The following is a 16,630-nucleotide window of genomic DNA, read 5'->3' on the forward strand; positions in this document are numbered from 1 at the left end:
GGAGAGTGGATGATATAGGCGTCGGCGAATGAATCATAAATTTCCTCGCTTCCCTCACACCATTCCTTCGCCACCACGGGGTGTACCACCCCCATCCCCCTCTCCTCCTCAATTTTCTCCACCCCCACCCCCCCGAGCTTACACTCCAACCCTACCCCCACCACCGCCTATCCCTGTGTGCCTATACCCCCACCCTCGTGGACGGCCCCAGATGAGGACAGGGGAGGAGATGGAGAGAGAGAGAGAGGAGGATGAAGAGAGAGAGAGAGAGTGGGTGAAAGAAGAGGAAGGGAGATAGAGAGAGAGAAAGGTCGTGAGGGTGTGAGTGAGGGTAGAGTGGGAGGTTAGTCCACTCTCCGTGGACGTACACGCCGTCTCACCGCCTCATACTACGTCCGAACGCCTCCTCGTACGGTCGCTTCAGCAACACGGCTCTTCGGGGACGGACTCAACACGCCGGCCTATTCCATCTCATTCTCTCCATTCCTCCTTCCCTTAGCCCTCTTCTCGGCAGAGGTGCGCGGGCAACTATACCGATCTCCGGCCTACCCCATCCCCTTCCCCCCTCCCTTCCCCCCGCCCACCCTACACCGCGGTCCTCGAAGGTCTCCACCCGCGACACCCGCGCCACCTTCCGGTTGGCTGCGGAGGCCTCCCCTGGTGCGTGTAGCCCTCCTACCGCCGCTGGACCGGAATCCGCTCTCGCCACGAAAAAAAGCGCTCCCTCTTCTCTCGGCTCGTCTCCAGCATCCGTCGCTATTCTCGTGCTCTCCTCTCGAAGAGTATTTCTCTCCTCGTAGCAGCAGAAGCATCATCATCTCTGCTCGGTGTTTTCCTCTCTCTCTCGACAACCGGTTTCCCACCTCCGTGGTGGTTCGCGGTGGCAGCCAGTAGATGGCGCTGACGTCAACGAACGAAGGGAAGTATCGAACCGGAGGGGCAGGGGCCACTGCCGCCATTCATCTCCGAAGACGCTCGGAGCTCTCCCATTGGCTGCTCCCGACACCTGTCCCCTGATTGGGCGGCGTTATTTACAAGTCTACGAGTTCCGTTGTGTGGCCATTACTGCACGGTTACATTGAGGTTCAAGACATAAAGGATTCGGTTTTAAGGGCGCGCAGGCTCTATCTCCACTTCCCTTCCCTTATCCCTTTTCCTTTCCTGCTTTCTCTCCTCTCTCCCGGATCACGCTGCCTGCGCCGTCTTCTGTTTCTCGCGCCCATCCCCACCACCATCCCTTCGCCCTGCCCCCACCTCCTCATCGTGGGAACATCGGGGGTGCCCCCACCTCCTGTCTCCCCGTCCGCCCCGCCCCTCTCGGCCCCCTCCTCCCCCCGGCCCCTTCCCCGCCTTTACTGCGGGCCGGCCCCCCTTCGCTCGCGCACTTTGCCTTCGCTCCCTCCACTGACGACCGCCACGGCGCCGTAAAGAAATCGCGCTCATCATCTCGCCCGCCAGCCGCAACTGTTATTATGGTGGGACAATGAGCTCCAAATTCATCGATAGCATGCTGCCCAAGTACCACCAGGCGGCGGACCCGACGGCCTCGTCGGCCTCGGCTTCCGCCGCAGCCGCTGCCGCCGCCGCGGCCGCAGCCGCCGCCGCCGCCAACAGCGTGGTCAACTACGGGCCGCAGCACGCCGCCGCGGGCCGCATGTATCCGTACGTGTCGATGGGCGCGACGCACTCGCAGGCCGCGGCGGCAGCAGCCGCGTTCGGCGCTTCCATGAGCTCGTCGCCCTTCTCGTCGGCCGCGGCTGCCGCGCTCTCCGGCAGCGGGAGCAGCAACAGCATCGGCAACGGGGGTGGCGGAGTGCACGGATCGAGTTCCGGGAGCAGCGGCGGGGCCGGGGGCGGCGTGCCGAGCCCTGGTCCGGTCGGAGGCGGGATCGTCGGGGGCGGCAGCCTGATCGGGGGCAGCGGTGGCAGCGGGGGTGTGTCCGGGGGCGGTGGGGGCGGCAGCGGGGGCGTGGGGGTGGGAGGCGTGGTGGACACGGTGGACAAGTCGTGCCGGTACACGGGCGGCCATCCGGCCGTCGTGTCTGCAGAGTCCATGGTCAACTACACCCTCGGACACCATCATCACCATCACCACCACCACCAGAACGGCGCCTCCACTACGTCAAGCATGGCGGCGGCCGCGGCGCAGTTCTACCACCAGGCGGCCGCCGCTGACCCGGGCAACCCGCTAAACTCGTGCTCTCAAACGGCAGGACAGCCGCTGCCCGACATCCCGCGCTACCCTTGGATGTCCATCACCGGTGAGTCACTTTCTCTTCTGCTCTCTCTATATGTGGTGCCATCCCCTAAAGACCCGGCCCTTTAAAAAAGAGAATAGTGTCCACCCGCCTGGTCCTCTTGTTCTGGTCTCGTCAGACGCCCCTTGTTCGTCACACCTATTGTGGCATCCCTCCCCCGAAGCACCCACTGTGAAATGGCGGGTCCGACCCACCTTTATTGCCCCGCGCAGTAAAACTGCTTAAGGGCCGATGCTGAAAAAGGGTTGTGTTGAGTGAGTGTGAGGGCGAGTAATGGCCATTTTTTTGGACGTGGTTAACCTCTCTTAATTCTTGGTTTGTAGAAAGAAATAAAGAATCAGTTGCGAGGGATGCGTAGCGATTGACAAGCCTGTTTAAATACCCTATAAATTAACGTTACGGCCCATTTTACGCCCGAATAATCTTCTCAATAGTAATACGGCAAAGCTTTGATGGTTAAATCAAGCGTACCGCCAGCTAGTTAGACCATTAATGTGGCCTCGTAAAATTGAATAGCCTCTGTGCGTATCTCATCCGTGTTCAATGGATTCATTTTTGTAGCACTCAGTCAATAACAACCTTTATTTTAATGTGTTTATTGCATTGGTACCTTTGTAAGAAGTGTTCTACCTTTATCAAAGCTATGGCGTTTCGGTAATACTTATGAGTATTTGTTTATCAAATGAGGAGCTATTTAAAGTTACTGAAGAGGTCGTAGTGAGATGACTTTCGATTTCTCAGACGTTTCATGCATTACGGCATCAATTAAGCTCTTTCCGTCATGTTTTTAAAAGCATTTTTACTGTTTACCGCGGCTTGTTAGTGACGTTCAGTTCCGGTCCGTTTCCACGTTAGTAAACATTCTCAGCATTTTTTTATCGTCCCTTCTATGATTGGTTCGCTCTTGCATGATTCAATGTAGCATTGTATACAATAAGATAATTTGTTTTACCGCTATATGTTTGGTCTAGGTCTTAGTAAGTAATAATTTGGTCTTGTTCAGGTGGATAATTTGCCTATACGAGAATAAAATAGAATAGCCTCGTATAAAAGAATTGAACCATTAATAAGGAAAATTTTTCTGTAATTCATTATTGTTTTTATGAGATGTTTGCTATCAGGAAGAAAAATAAAAAAAAGAATAGTGAGCTCTTTCGAACGTGCGGTAAAAAACTGCAAACGGATGTTTGGGTTTTGATCCTGTGTTTCTCCGCTATCATCAGTCGGCAGCATGAAGCATTGTGTCGGCTCTCTTGTGCAGGTAGAAGAGCGTCAAGAATGTTTATTTGAATTGAAAGAGAGGCACGAATGTGTATGGAAAGGGAAAGAGTTTACGTGAGGGAAAGAAGAGCGTATACTGAGGAAGTCATAGCGTTGGAAACAGGAAGAAGAGGAAGCCCGCTGAATGTTATGGTCCAAGTCATTACCGCACCGTTGCTTGCGAGACAGCCGCTTGAAGGAATAGGCTATTCATCGCCCACAGGACATCACGTGTGGCTTTAAACAGGCAATATTTTGGATATCGAAAGATTCTCTACCCCACTAAATGGCATGTTAAATACTTTTGGATTAATGAAAAATGAAAAAGCAGAAGCAATTTCCGCAATTTTACATTTATTAATACTAGCGGTTTCGCTTTTCAGCATCATCAGGTGAAGATTCCATGAGGCTATATAATAGATTATTATGGTGATAGTTAACGCAATTATATTACTCCATCAGTTTTTATTTTACATTTTATTGCGATCATTTATTGAAAACCGATTTGTATGGCGCATTTAAAAAAAGGGTGCACAAATATTGAGCTAAAGTGAAAATTTGTGACTATATCATGTTAATTTTTCCCATTTTGTACCTGAGTGTCGTAGCGATACATATGTTTAAATAGTTGTAGTCATTAGTTATTATACTAACCATGAAAGTAGCATTGGATTTTATTTTCGTAGCCATGTTAATTTAGTTGGATTTCTATAAAAATTACATTATTATATTTTTCCGTTTCGGATTATAGATTATTTGGAAATATTGACGATAATATCATTCAAAATATTCTTAAAATTATTTTCGTGATTAACAAAACCAATCAGTTTCGGCAATTACCTGGTAATTATATTAAATAATCAGTCACTTTGTGGCCGGAGATAATAGAATTTTAGTATTAGGTTAAAATGATAGTGTCAGTGCGGCTATTCTTTTTCTATATAATAAGCCTTGGCAGTCTTCAGCACTCTTTTTAATTGATCATTTTAAATTTGATTATATTTTTAATGAGGGAAAACTGAGTGGGTTGAAAAAGATTGAAGGATGCACAAAAGAGCTGATTAGTCAACCATATTGCAAGCTGTAAATGAACCTTATTTTCTAACGATCACTTCCATTATCTTGAAGAATTTGAAGCAATAGTCCATTAACTTTCAACAAATTACGGTAAATTTATGTCATAGTGATTCACCCCTAATTATTCACGATCCAACAATTTTATTTATGTGAATGATAGAGACATAGGTACACATCAAATTACATCAATCTATACAAGTAGTTTTCCGCATATTATCTGTACTCAGGATAATATATTCTACCATACCATTATAAATAATGTGTATTAATAAGATATATGGTACCACGTATGATTTTTAATATCTTCATCAGGTACATTAGCAACCATAATATTTCAGCAATAATAGCCATAATTTTTAGCGGTTTTTGTCCTAACACCCCCCGTCACACCCCTAATTAGGTGGGTTGTGAGGAAGCATGTAGATGTAGATGAACCATGTGTATAAGTATGCATATTTTCCCTTTTTATCCTCTCAATTAGCTGCTAATCAGAGGTAATGATCCTTAATAACCATTAGGAGCCGCTTTTCCAAAGTGTTTGTTCAGTTAGTCCAGTAAAAGTAATTTCAAGAAAAGACGCATTAGGTTGCAATAAATATTTACCGAAATACAATTAATACAATAATTCAGATTATTTATAAAGTCAGTATATCATTACTGCAAAAATTATTCGGAGTACAATTCAATGTGATATTATTGCACAGGATCTCGAGGAATTATTATGAAATGGCAATTACAAAACATCTTAAGCATAGAAATACACCCATGAAATGGGATTAATGCATTATTTTCCGTGCTATTGGTATCTTCACATCTTTTAACCATTTCAGCTTCAGATTTAATTTAAAATTATTTAGTTTAAACTTTATCAATGGCATTTGCTGTTATTTCAATGTGTAAATTTGTAAACTTTTTCGGAGCCGATAGCGTTCGATACGCCAGGGCGTAGTTTAAACACCCCCGATGGTCGCGTCCCCATAATGGCGGCGTCTTGGGCGATTCCCTTCGGAGCCGCTCGCAAGCCGTGTCGCTGGTGAGCCTGAACTACCCTTCCGATACATTTTCCTCTCTTACGCCTTTGCACAAAATTCTATCGCTGTAGCTTCATGTAGTGCTAAGCAATGTTCGGCTCTGTCCAGATAACCCACGCGTTCAACATTTATCCTCGGTTATTAAAATTTGAGTGCATACTTGGCATCAAATCCATAAAAAATTAATTTTTGCTATGATGATTTCCTGGTACTTCAACAATTTTACTCTAAGTTCTAAAACTATCTAAACACCGAATTATATCTTGGCTTGAGTATATCCAATTTTTTAAATGACCACTTGAATAGGTAATGACGAAATTGTAAGAATGCGTTTTGAGGACGATATCATGCGTCGTAAATCAATAGTTATACATCCTAACTCTCATCAGTAACTTAGCAATGCCTAATCAACTCATAATAGTCTAATTTTAATATCATAACATCCATTTATAATATCTTAGGTATCCGTTATTAAAAACGCGTAAACTAATGCCATAACAGTTTTTAGATAATTCTCCCCAGTCTCTAAGACGGAGATTACATTTTGTCTGACAATGAAGTGTTTATGATAAATGTTTTGGGGATAATTTCCACATTATAATATTACTAATTGATATATTCTGCCGGCAGTGATTTTGACTTCGTCAGACTTTCTTCAGCTTTAAAAAATACTGGGAAAACTTCGGCAAAATATTGATTGAGCTGGGAGATTCATTTCGTGATTGAGTTTTCTTAGTAATGGTATTAATCGGCTTTCCTGTAAAATATAAATTAAAAATAGATCAGGAGAAAACTAAACCGCAAAACTCTTTATTACAATTAGAATGCCCGCGATCCTGAGAATGGAGTTACTAGTTATTCACCCTGAGGATGCACAAATAGTGCGAAAACGTGGCTAGATCGTGACCGTGGCTAGTCCCGGTATACTTAAATAAATCACCCTGAGGATGTTTTTCTAGATTTATCTAATGTTTGAGAAAATTATTGGCCACATGAGACTTCTTCTTATGTAACTGTGGTTTTAAACTTTACTGCCAGCAATCAAAATTGAATTAGCCTTTAGGAAGATACATGCTCTAAAAGATGTTAATATGGCTATGGGAGTGATTATCACTGAAGTACCTACACTCTAAATATCACATTTCTCATGAATTTTAAGGTAATACAGCAGTACAACTACTGAACTGCAGTAGTAAAAAACCCTCTCCGCTGCAAAAACCACTATAAACTGCCCTCGGAATGAATTAAAAGGTTTCATCTCACTTGCTATGCTGCTTCACTCTATCAGCCACGTAAGTTTCAGCCTTCACGATCGACGATCTTTTCCAAATAATGGATATGAGAAAGGCGATCCCTAGTTTTATAAAAAAATTTCATTTAAAAAGCCTTATTTTAGGGAAGTTAAACTTGAAGAAAACTCAACTTAAACAACTCAGAATTTTTCTTTAATGCGCTGCTAAAAGTTATATCTATCAGCTAATTAAAATTTATCTTCTCTCATTCGGTTGATCTTCAATAAGTTTTTATGGCCTTGGTATTTTTCCTCAATTCGTGTTTTGTTAAAAATTTTACTTTATATCGAAATCACGGCTGTATGAGAAAAATTGTTTGAATAAATGAATATTAAAACGAGATACTATTGGATAAACATTATAGTCAGCAAATTGATCATTCTCACACAAACAAATGACTGGAATAAGTAAGCAGTAAATTAAAATGGTTAGGTTGTGGTTTCATTTAGTATCTAATCCCTCATCTCAGGACATCGGCGCCTTTGTATGTGTTGCGTCTCTATGCTCTATCGTTTCTGAACGATGGGTAAGAAAACGACCACGATGATGATTGTCGCTCTCGTGAAGAGGGATTCGAAATGCTGGGAGAGACGAGGGTGGCGGAGATGTTGGCGAATGGGTTGTGTCTTCTCGGGCGAAGATGAAGGGGATTTTAGGAGATAGAGGTAAAGGAGTCCATCAAGGGATATTGGGGCGATGGTCTTTTGTTTGATGCGTGAAGCGAGCTCGTTCGATGGCGCGCGAGTAATGACCAATTCCTCCTCCTCTGCCTTCCCAGGACCTCCTCAAACCCCCCCACCTCCTTACCTCACCCCTCTCGCCCCAAAAAGCGGTGTCCATTCTCGAAATTGTCACCTCCCGTCAGCCCCTTTTGATCCCTCCTCTCCTGTCGCCCATTCCAAACTCATTGCCACCCAAGCCCAACGCGAGACACTTCCCTCAATCACACTCGAGTCTATAATGCTACACCTCCACTCATACGCTTCCCCTTTCGGAGGAAAAAAAATTCCACTTTACTGCCATGGCGATGGCCGTCCAACTGCCGTAATGACACCACTAAACATTTTGTCCCCTCTTTAAAATTGATCGCAGAATCTTTTTGAGGGGCCGTTTATTTTAGTGTAATTTTACGTCTCAGATCGTCACGAACCTCACACGCTTCTCTCCTTTGTCTTTGTTTATTATTTTTTTCCCTTCAAATGCCTCTTGTCCCTTCGGCATGTAAAAGGGTTACTGGCTCTTGCATGCACGCATCCGTTTTTTTATGCGGGCTTCAGATTTCGAGTAAGAGAATTTTTAACTTGATTATACCACAGTAAACCAAGAGCCACTTGAAGCCAGTTAAATATCAGCAGCGAAGTATTATTGCCGGATTTTAAATTTAACAGATATTATCTTGCAACTGTATTTTAGATTTAGTTTGATCATTCTTATCAGTGGTTGAAGTATATCAAATTTTCCTATGAAAGAAGTAATTTTGATTGTTACAAAACCCATCAAAAACTGCAATGTCCATGAGTTTATCATTAAATTTACTGTCCAGTTGTGTTGACTCGGCATGAATAATGCACATCATCTACACTTATATGAAACATATTTGAAATGAAATGTGTTACCTTGGCGTGCATTAGAATAAACGAAATATATTTCTGTGTACTGCCATTTTGTATCTCAAGTCTACTTCATCATCAGTCGCTTCACTAATGAACTTTCCAAATTTTAATACAAAGTAGTTCGAAAATATTTTTTCTCAGATTTATATAGCTCATGAGTTCAATCTTCAATAGAGAATCCAAAAAATTACTGTACTTTCACGCTATAATACTATATAAAATCATTTACGGCATCTTTATGGGCATTTGAAACAAAAATAGTGGACTTAGATACCTGCCACATGCTACTACAATGCTTGTATTGCACTAGCTATTTATTATAAACTTTTTCTGTGCACGAATAATTAGTTGGAAGGTATCATATAAAAAAGAGATAAGTCAATCTGTAAGTTACAAAAGCGACCAATCTTCAAAATTAACATTTTAGCGATGGTGGAAATATTCCAAATGGCGGCGCGAAGTTCCTTGGAAAAAAATTTTTTAGAACAGATTTTATAAAAAGTTTAGGGTCTAAGCTATCCAATGATAACATCTCTGTACGTGGAAACCGGTATTAGAGACATTTGAAAAAATCAAAGGGAATTGACAAATAATATCCTGGAGCAAATGGAAGGGGCCGATAGTTGGAAACGGTTATGATGAGAATACAAAAAAGAACGGCTATGTTCAGTGGAGCAGATTGTACAAGATATTACACGGTTGATTTGATTCAGGCGGCATCTTCCACTGGATATTTTGCGTTATCTTCGGACCTATTCACGTCCCTCTCCCTCCCTTTCTGGACCCCCCTCATCCTCACCCCTTCCGCACCGAAACCTTCCTTTGATCCAATACTTTGTACGCAATCTCCCGAGGCAGGTAGAAATGGATGTGAATGGGAGGTACCCCTCCCCGAATCCTCGAACGAGAACTTGTCATCGATATTATTGGAAGCGTTCAAAGGTTTTAGGTGACACCTCGATGGCTCCGATATTTTTATACTTCCCTGAAATACCAGCTATTTCAAACACGACTCTCAACTTTGTTTTAAGATGAATACATTGAAAAAGATGCGCGGTTTGAACTGTATCGGTTATTTTACGTTGAATTTGAATGATAATATGAGCCAAACACATCTTAATTTCATTTTATGCGCAGCGATATAGTTCGTTTACATCCCAAACTTATCATTACCTATAGCATCTGAAAACCATGGCTTGTCCCCATAAATATTATATACTATAATTAAATTCAGGTTTAAGTGATTGGATACTCAATTTTAAATGGCACTCAGTTTTATTTCGATGCGCACAATATATCGCCTAAATGCGTCCTAATTGCCGCCTAATAGGTATGCACCGCAATTTCACCGCTCGAAATGATATAATTACCCTATGGTTCATAATGCAAGCAATCTACATTTTCACTATCGTAGCTTTTCTCCCTTTTCAATGAATATGCCATATTTTTTTATTTTCTATTAGGTATTACATTTATTTGTGCAAAGAATTTTTATTGTGGTCCTAAGAAATACTTATATCAATTAAATTTAGAATTTAAAATCTTTTTTTTTAATTTCTGTTGATATAGATATGCTAGAGAAACTGATAGTTAGGTAAGCAAGCAATTTATGAATAAATGCTTTTGAATATAGGCTCTAAAGCACATTTTTCTAAGACAATGATACCAAATTCTACCAATACATTAATCTATTTCGATGAAAAATTGATATTCCGTTAGTTGAAGCTCATCATTTCTTGCCTGATTTCAAAGGAAAATGCTATCAGCTTTATAATTAAATTGGAAAATAGCACAGATTAAATTTATTACAATTTTTAGTACATTAAATTAGTTAAAAGGAGGAATATTTTTCATCAACTCCCTTAAACTTAGGCTTCCTGGATTCACTTATTGTATGGTAATTCTGTCGAATGTTATAGATGCAATCGCTCCCAAAGAAGCAATTTATTTGATTTAATGTTAAGGAATAAATGAGCAATTCATAGAGTTGTTATCAACATTATCGTCACAGCAAAGCGTCGTAGAAAGAAAATACATTTGATAGGAAAACGTGGCATAATCACTATTTTAGTCGCAACTATAAAACTGCGGGAATTGGTCGAGTGTAAATATTCTTTAGCTTGGGTTCCTAAAATTTCCATCTACATCTATTTTCAATGTTTCGAAATAGTTACTAGCTAGTGCATCTATGGCAATAAATGGGGGCTCGGACGGAGGATAGTTGCCGGCGGCGAGGATCGCCGTGGCTCGGTAGCCGGGCTTTGCGGCCACGGATGGCCGGCCGCATGGATGCCGGCAAATCGGGCACGGAGGCTCATGTCGATCGGCCTCGTTGAAGTTTCAACAACCACGATTGCTCACATTGAATCTATGCGGTTGCGACTACAGAGCATTTATCGCGTGGCACAAACTAATTCTTTGGCAGTTTAAAATATCCCCACGAGTTAACTTCATTTTTCATGAAAAGCGCCCATCTTCGAAGTTTACTTAACGCCAAGAGCTGTTTCGTTATTCGCGCAGGATTATTTCATCAATTAAAATATAGTAGTTAAAAATTTTACCCCCCTAAGGCATCTAAACGTTTTTATTTTCTGTTTTGAGCCGAAACAAAATGCCCAGGTTAGCCTTTTTTCGGGAGGCTGTTTGCTACATTTTGGATATAGTTAATCAGCTTCACTTTTCCCATTTGTATAAGTTTTCTTTCAATAACTACATTTGTTTATACACATGCATGCATTAATACATAATCTTATATTTTATTAATTTCTAATGCATTTCATGGCTGAGAACATAAAAATCCAGAAATATGTTGATGTTACCCTTTCAATTTCCTGTGATCTACCAGAATCAAAATACATGGATAAATAGGGACCAATGCTTTCATCAGCATTAAAAAAATGATGATTTAATAATTATAAAGGATTGCAAGAGTGTAATTAATTCCTCTTGTTTTTCCTCTAGTCCAAGTAATGTAATGAGATAAAAATACTTAATATTTCTATTACAGATGATAAAAATAGCAAAAATTATCCCTAATCTGGTTTTGAGAAGTGGGCTAATTATCAGGTTGTTGAGAACAATCTATTGTTTCCGGAATGATTAATCCTAAATTCTGTTAAGTGACATGAATAAATCAAGAATGAAAGTAAGGATGGATTAATGTATCAATAATAAAATTTTCTCTTTTTCAGACTGGATGAGCCCCTTCGACAGAGTCGTCTGTGGTAAGTTAAAATTTATTATATGACATTATTTTTTCATTAATTCACAGAGAAATGTTTTCAAAATTTTGTATGCTTTCTGTCTTTGATCTCAACTTAAAATAAAATTGGAAAAATTCTATTGAAAACGTTGCATGATAATTTTTATGAAGTCAATCTGTAGGTACTTGCATCCACTTTCAACTTGGCCCGTTTACCATAGAAAGTCGATGCATATCCTTAAGTAGTCGCATATTGTGCGTTCATTTGTCTTAATTTAGTTTATATTAGAGAAATTGTTCGATAATGAAGCTGTATTCAATGTGAATTTTGTGTCACTTATAGTAGAAAAGTATAGGAATTGCAAATGATAGCTTATTGTTAGCCCTCATGAAATAAATTAGATGTTTATATTTAATTCTACGGATGGTCATTATGTTATTATGATATCGTTACCGTAAGATTACCTCCCAAAATAACCAGCACAAGCAGAAATCAGTCATAAACTGGTGCAAATATAAATATTTTTTCTATTTTTACCCGGAGAATTATTGCGCGATTATGATAGGTTGAAATTCCTTCACGGTTGTTTGATAACGCATAAATAATAATTACTTCATTCTCTCAGCCTCAATAGATTTCTGTGCCTAAATGTCCCCTTTTGTGCATCTCCAACTTTGAAATCAAATTCTTTCCTGAAAAAGGTCTCTCTGTTTTAAATACATTAAAATAAAACTAATACGGTCCAATAAAGCTTTGGAAAATCCCACATATTTTCTGAATTTCAATTTGAATAATTTTAATCACTTCAAAACAATAGCTTTTATGCTGAGCCCATATTGACGTGATTGTGGGACAAGCAACGTGTACTTCGATCAGAAATATATTTTTAAGCAAAAGTTGACATCTTCCGGATAAAGAGCAATAACGAGGTGATATAAACGCTATGATGACGTGTTAATCTTACTCCTATTTTAATTTAGCGGGGTTGAGATATGACCGTCCATGCCAAATATCTGTCAATTTGATAGCGATTGTGGAAATTTATGCGAACTTAGAATTTTGAAATACAGCTTTTTATTGCTTTTATGGAGAAATGGCCGATTATTCTCTTTCTTTCCAAGGCTTATCAGTTGTGAGATTATAATGAATGTCAACGCTTGGTTGGCAAAATCATTGAGGGCATTATTTGTTAAAGTAATTGCATGTTTATGGCTGTTATTATCCCTATTTAAAGTTATCATCACTCGTCTTGGCAACAATGTTAATATATTGACTGTTGTATGCCAAATCAAATACCATAACATTGAAAGCAACACTGTAGCTATTCACCCACAATGGTATTGAGTAGTTACAATCGAGTAAATTGAAAAAGAAATCATAGTTGTTATTAAATGAAGTTGCCTTCATCTATTTAAGATTGCGATAAAATCAGGAGTCCTCTCGGTTTCGAGATATCAGTTGGTCAGAGTTAAAATATCAATTTGGCATTCTTATAGGAAATTTAAGTGACAATTAATCATGTATACATGAGCCATATCATTGAATATAATATTTTGCTCATTTTGGCGAACCTTTGCGATATTACAGCCTATTTTATATTCGTGATTCCACGCAGACATCGACATAAAATTCACAATAATAGTCGGAAAGTTTTAATGCAGGATCTACTTTTGTTTAGACACTTAAATAATTTGTTGCTTTTTACATGATATGTGAGCTAGTATACTTTTAAGCCACTATAATTTATGTGTCCTATGAAAAAGTCCCCTATTGTTTGTCGAAAATGAAAGGCCCGCCGTCGTCGTGTATTTCTTTCAAGACATTAGACAAGTTTTTGTCGAGGTGATGGCCACCGAGCACATGCTCCCTCTGCCTAGTCCTCCTGCAACCACTTCCCGCCTCTCCTCCCCCCCTCCCACCGTGACCATGACCCGAGATGATGTGTGATGGCCCAGATCTTTTCCACTTCGGGAGGGAGACCCTTACCCGCCCGACTATTTGGTAAACAGCTGATCACCGCCTGAGAGTGGAGATGAGGACCAAGTCCCACTAGAAACGCACTCAAGTCCTTAAATTGTATCAAAACGAGCAGTGGCGCTCAGAGAGCGCCGCTCATGAAACCAATAGTGCATAATGTGCTGCTTTTACTTCATTCGATCCACGGCTACCTTATTCATGAATATATGTAATCGTGATCTCTAAGCGCACTGTTCCTCTAAAATTTGGTCACATATAGTCCACATTATACCGATAAGGAAAAACAGGGCGACCAGATCATACCTAATTAATCTATAAGTAATTGGTGTTTCGCTATCTCTTCCTAAATGGTGCCATGATGAGTGAATACTATTTCTTCAGCGTTTTTATGCGTGCAGGAGTACGAAGAGGTGAAAGTCGGCATGATAGTAAGGAGGCCTGCTTTACCTTTATGTGTAAGAGAAGAAGTTTAGAATAGGCTACTAGGGAGCGCGTGCTATATACACAAAATCCAGAAGAACTTCAGGCTAAACGGCTAGATGCCGTCGGAAAGTGGCGAATAAACCCTTACGTAGCGTAACACATTGTTAACGTAGATTTTTTTCCATCGATTTTTTCTATTTTTTATTCATTTTACCGCTGTTCATCGTTGCTTACCTAGGTATTTTTATCTAGACTTTCCTTAAAAACTGGCAGATATGGTTTATCGTTATTTAATTTATATAAACGTTTTCCTTAGAATTTTATGCTTAAGTATTTTATTATTGCAATTCGTGATATTATCAAAGCTCTTCTCCGTGTAAATATTACTTAAATACCTGAGTAGTGTCTTGTGTATGGTGTCTATCTGGAAAAATGCTTGTACAACTTCTTCGGAAAACGATTCCAATTAACACTTGCCGTGTACTTCGTCGGAATCCTTTGACAATTATCGCTAACAATGGCGTATACTAGCCCTTTTACCAGTCCAAAATTTTAGTTTTGAGCTTTTATGAAATGCATTTTCATGTTGAAAAAATATTCGTAACTATCCATTGTCCCTTAAGGCTATAATTAATTATATTATGCTAAATAAATATTCAATACCCTGTAAATATATATAATTGTAGTCCATCACAAGTTACTGATGTTAATTAAATCCTTATAAAATAAATAGAGGTAAAATGACATTCTCATACACGTGTAGTCTCATTTTTTCGCCATTAATGAATTAGCATTTAAACTTTAGTGCTAAGTGTCGAATATTTAATTAATATACTTGATGAATACATTTAATTTAGAACCGAGTGAATAAGAGAGTGGGAAATTATATCAAGGTTCGCGCTTAGGATAGGTCTTTGCTCGGTGAAATGTGAGGAAACAAAATGTTTATCTTGCCTCACAATTTCCCAATACTTGAACAAGATTTTTGTGACAGACACTTAATAAATTAACATGCATCGCTGCATTTCGTGTCATTGCCTCATCAGTGTTCAAAACATCTCATTGGGTTTGAGGCATAAGCAAAATTCATTACTTTGTTATGCGTGAAAATCAATTTCTTTTGTTCCTCCTTTGGAGCCGGCTCAACCTTAGCAATTTAAAACATTGGTTTTGAAATAGGATTTTGTAAGATAAATTCAGTGACTTGTCTTCGTACTATCATCATATTGAACTACCTACATATATATGTCGGAATATAAAATAATATTTATTTGAATATTTGTCTATCAATTGGTGGAATTAGCATAATATCTTATTATTGTATCATTGTCGTATCTCCAACATACTTCTTGCATTGCCAATCAAATACCGGAAGTGTATCAATATTTCTTTGTGAGTTCACCGGGTATCAGATCTCATTGCGGCAGACGTTTCATCCCTCTCGTGAACAGACCTCCTAAAGGCTTGAAGACGACCTGAGGTAACTTTGATTATTATGATGTATATTGAAGTCGATAATTTTACGATTTTTCTCAGTTGAAAACTTGCTATATGACAAAGCGAAAGGATTACAACGATCAAGGCTACTCTCATCGTTCGAATTCTCACCGTGTTCGTTGTTGCAAATGGTAAAGAATTTCTCTCAAAACAATGCAAAAATGTAGTTTTCTGCAGCCATGGTCACTGTAGGAACTTGAAAAATGGAAATTTGCCGTCTGACTAGAGGCGCAGTTAGTTCCGCAAGTTTTCGGGGAATATCTGAGCAATTGTACCAATTTAAGTCTTGTTTTCACATCAATAATGTTCAGTACTTGAGAGCTTTAATATCGAAATATTCAATGGACCACTTTTGTCACGGTTCCTCTGAAGTATTCACTTTGAATAGCGAATTCCCTTACTTTACGCCATCGAATATGCGCCAACTATTGCAAATAAAGACCAATATTTTTACCCAAAATTACGCGTAGATGAGGACAAGTTCACCATGTGGCCATCACTCCAGGCACTCCCAGCTACTACTTACACTCGTAATTACTATTTGGTATGAAACCAGAACATCAACATTTTTGTTGCTTAGTTTCCTGCCCTTTAATGGCTCGGCGAGCTCACCAGCTAGTTCAAGTCCGGTCCGAGGGTAGAGTCGGAATGGAAGAGGAGGGGGAAATACCTTTCAGGTGATTGATGAAGATTCAGAGAGCCAGCGGGTGGACGGGCCGGGCCGAGAACCGAAAAAAAAGCATGGGGGAAAAAGAATGAGAGTAATGGGCTTGTAGGACGCGATTGGATTGGAGGAGAGGGGGAGGTTGGGAAGGGATAGGAGGGAGCAAGGAAATGGATAGGATGGGGATAAAGGAGGGAGAAAACGAGGAGGAAGGAGAGGAGTTTGGAGGGACTTCTTCTTCTGAGGGAGGGGCAAGATGTCTTGGCAAAACAGGTAACAAGCAACCATTCCCCCTCCCCCTCTCCTCCTCTCCTTTCTTCTCTCATACTTTTTGC

The 16,630-nt window shown here is 40.2% G+C and overlaps 1 protein-coding gene across 1 annotated transcript in view; it reads left to right on the forward strand.

Moving 5' to 3' along the window:
• The first annotated feature begins 348 nt into the window (after positions 1-348).
• Positions 349-16,630, forward strand: part of LOC124163648 (homeobox protein abdominal-A homolog) — a 119,484-nt gene continuing 103,202 nt past the window's right edge. Inside the window, exons 1-2 of the mRNA XM_046540742.1 lie at positions 349-2,261; positions 11,723-11,755. Coding sequence (XP_046396698.1) covers positions 1,484-2,261; positions 11,723-11,755 — 811 coding nt within the window. The 5' untranslated portion in view covers positions 349-1,483. The remainder of the gene's footprint in view (positions 2,262-11,722; positions 11,756-16,630) is intronic.

The sequence above is a fragment of the Ischnura elegans genome, chromosome 1, assembly GCF_921293095.1.
Source record: "Ischnura elegans chromosome 1, ioIscEleg1.1, whole genome shotgun sequence".
In the NCBI taxonomy this organism is placed as follows: Eukaryota; Metazoa; Arthropoda; class Insecta; order Odonata; family Coenagrionidae; genus Ischnura; species Ischnura elegans.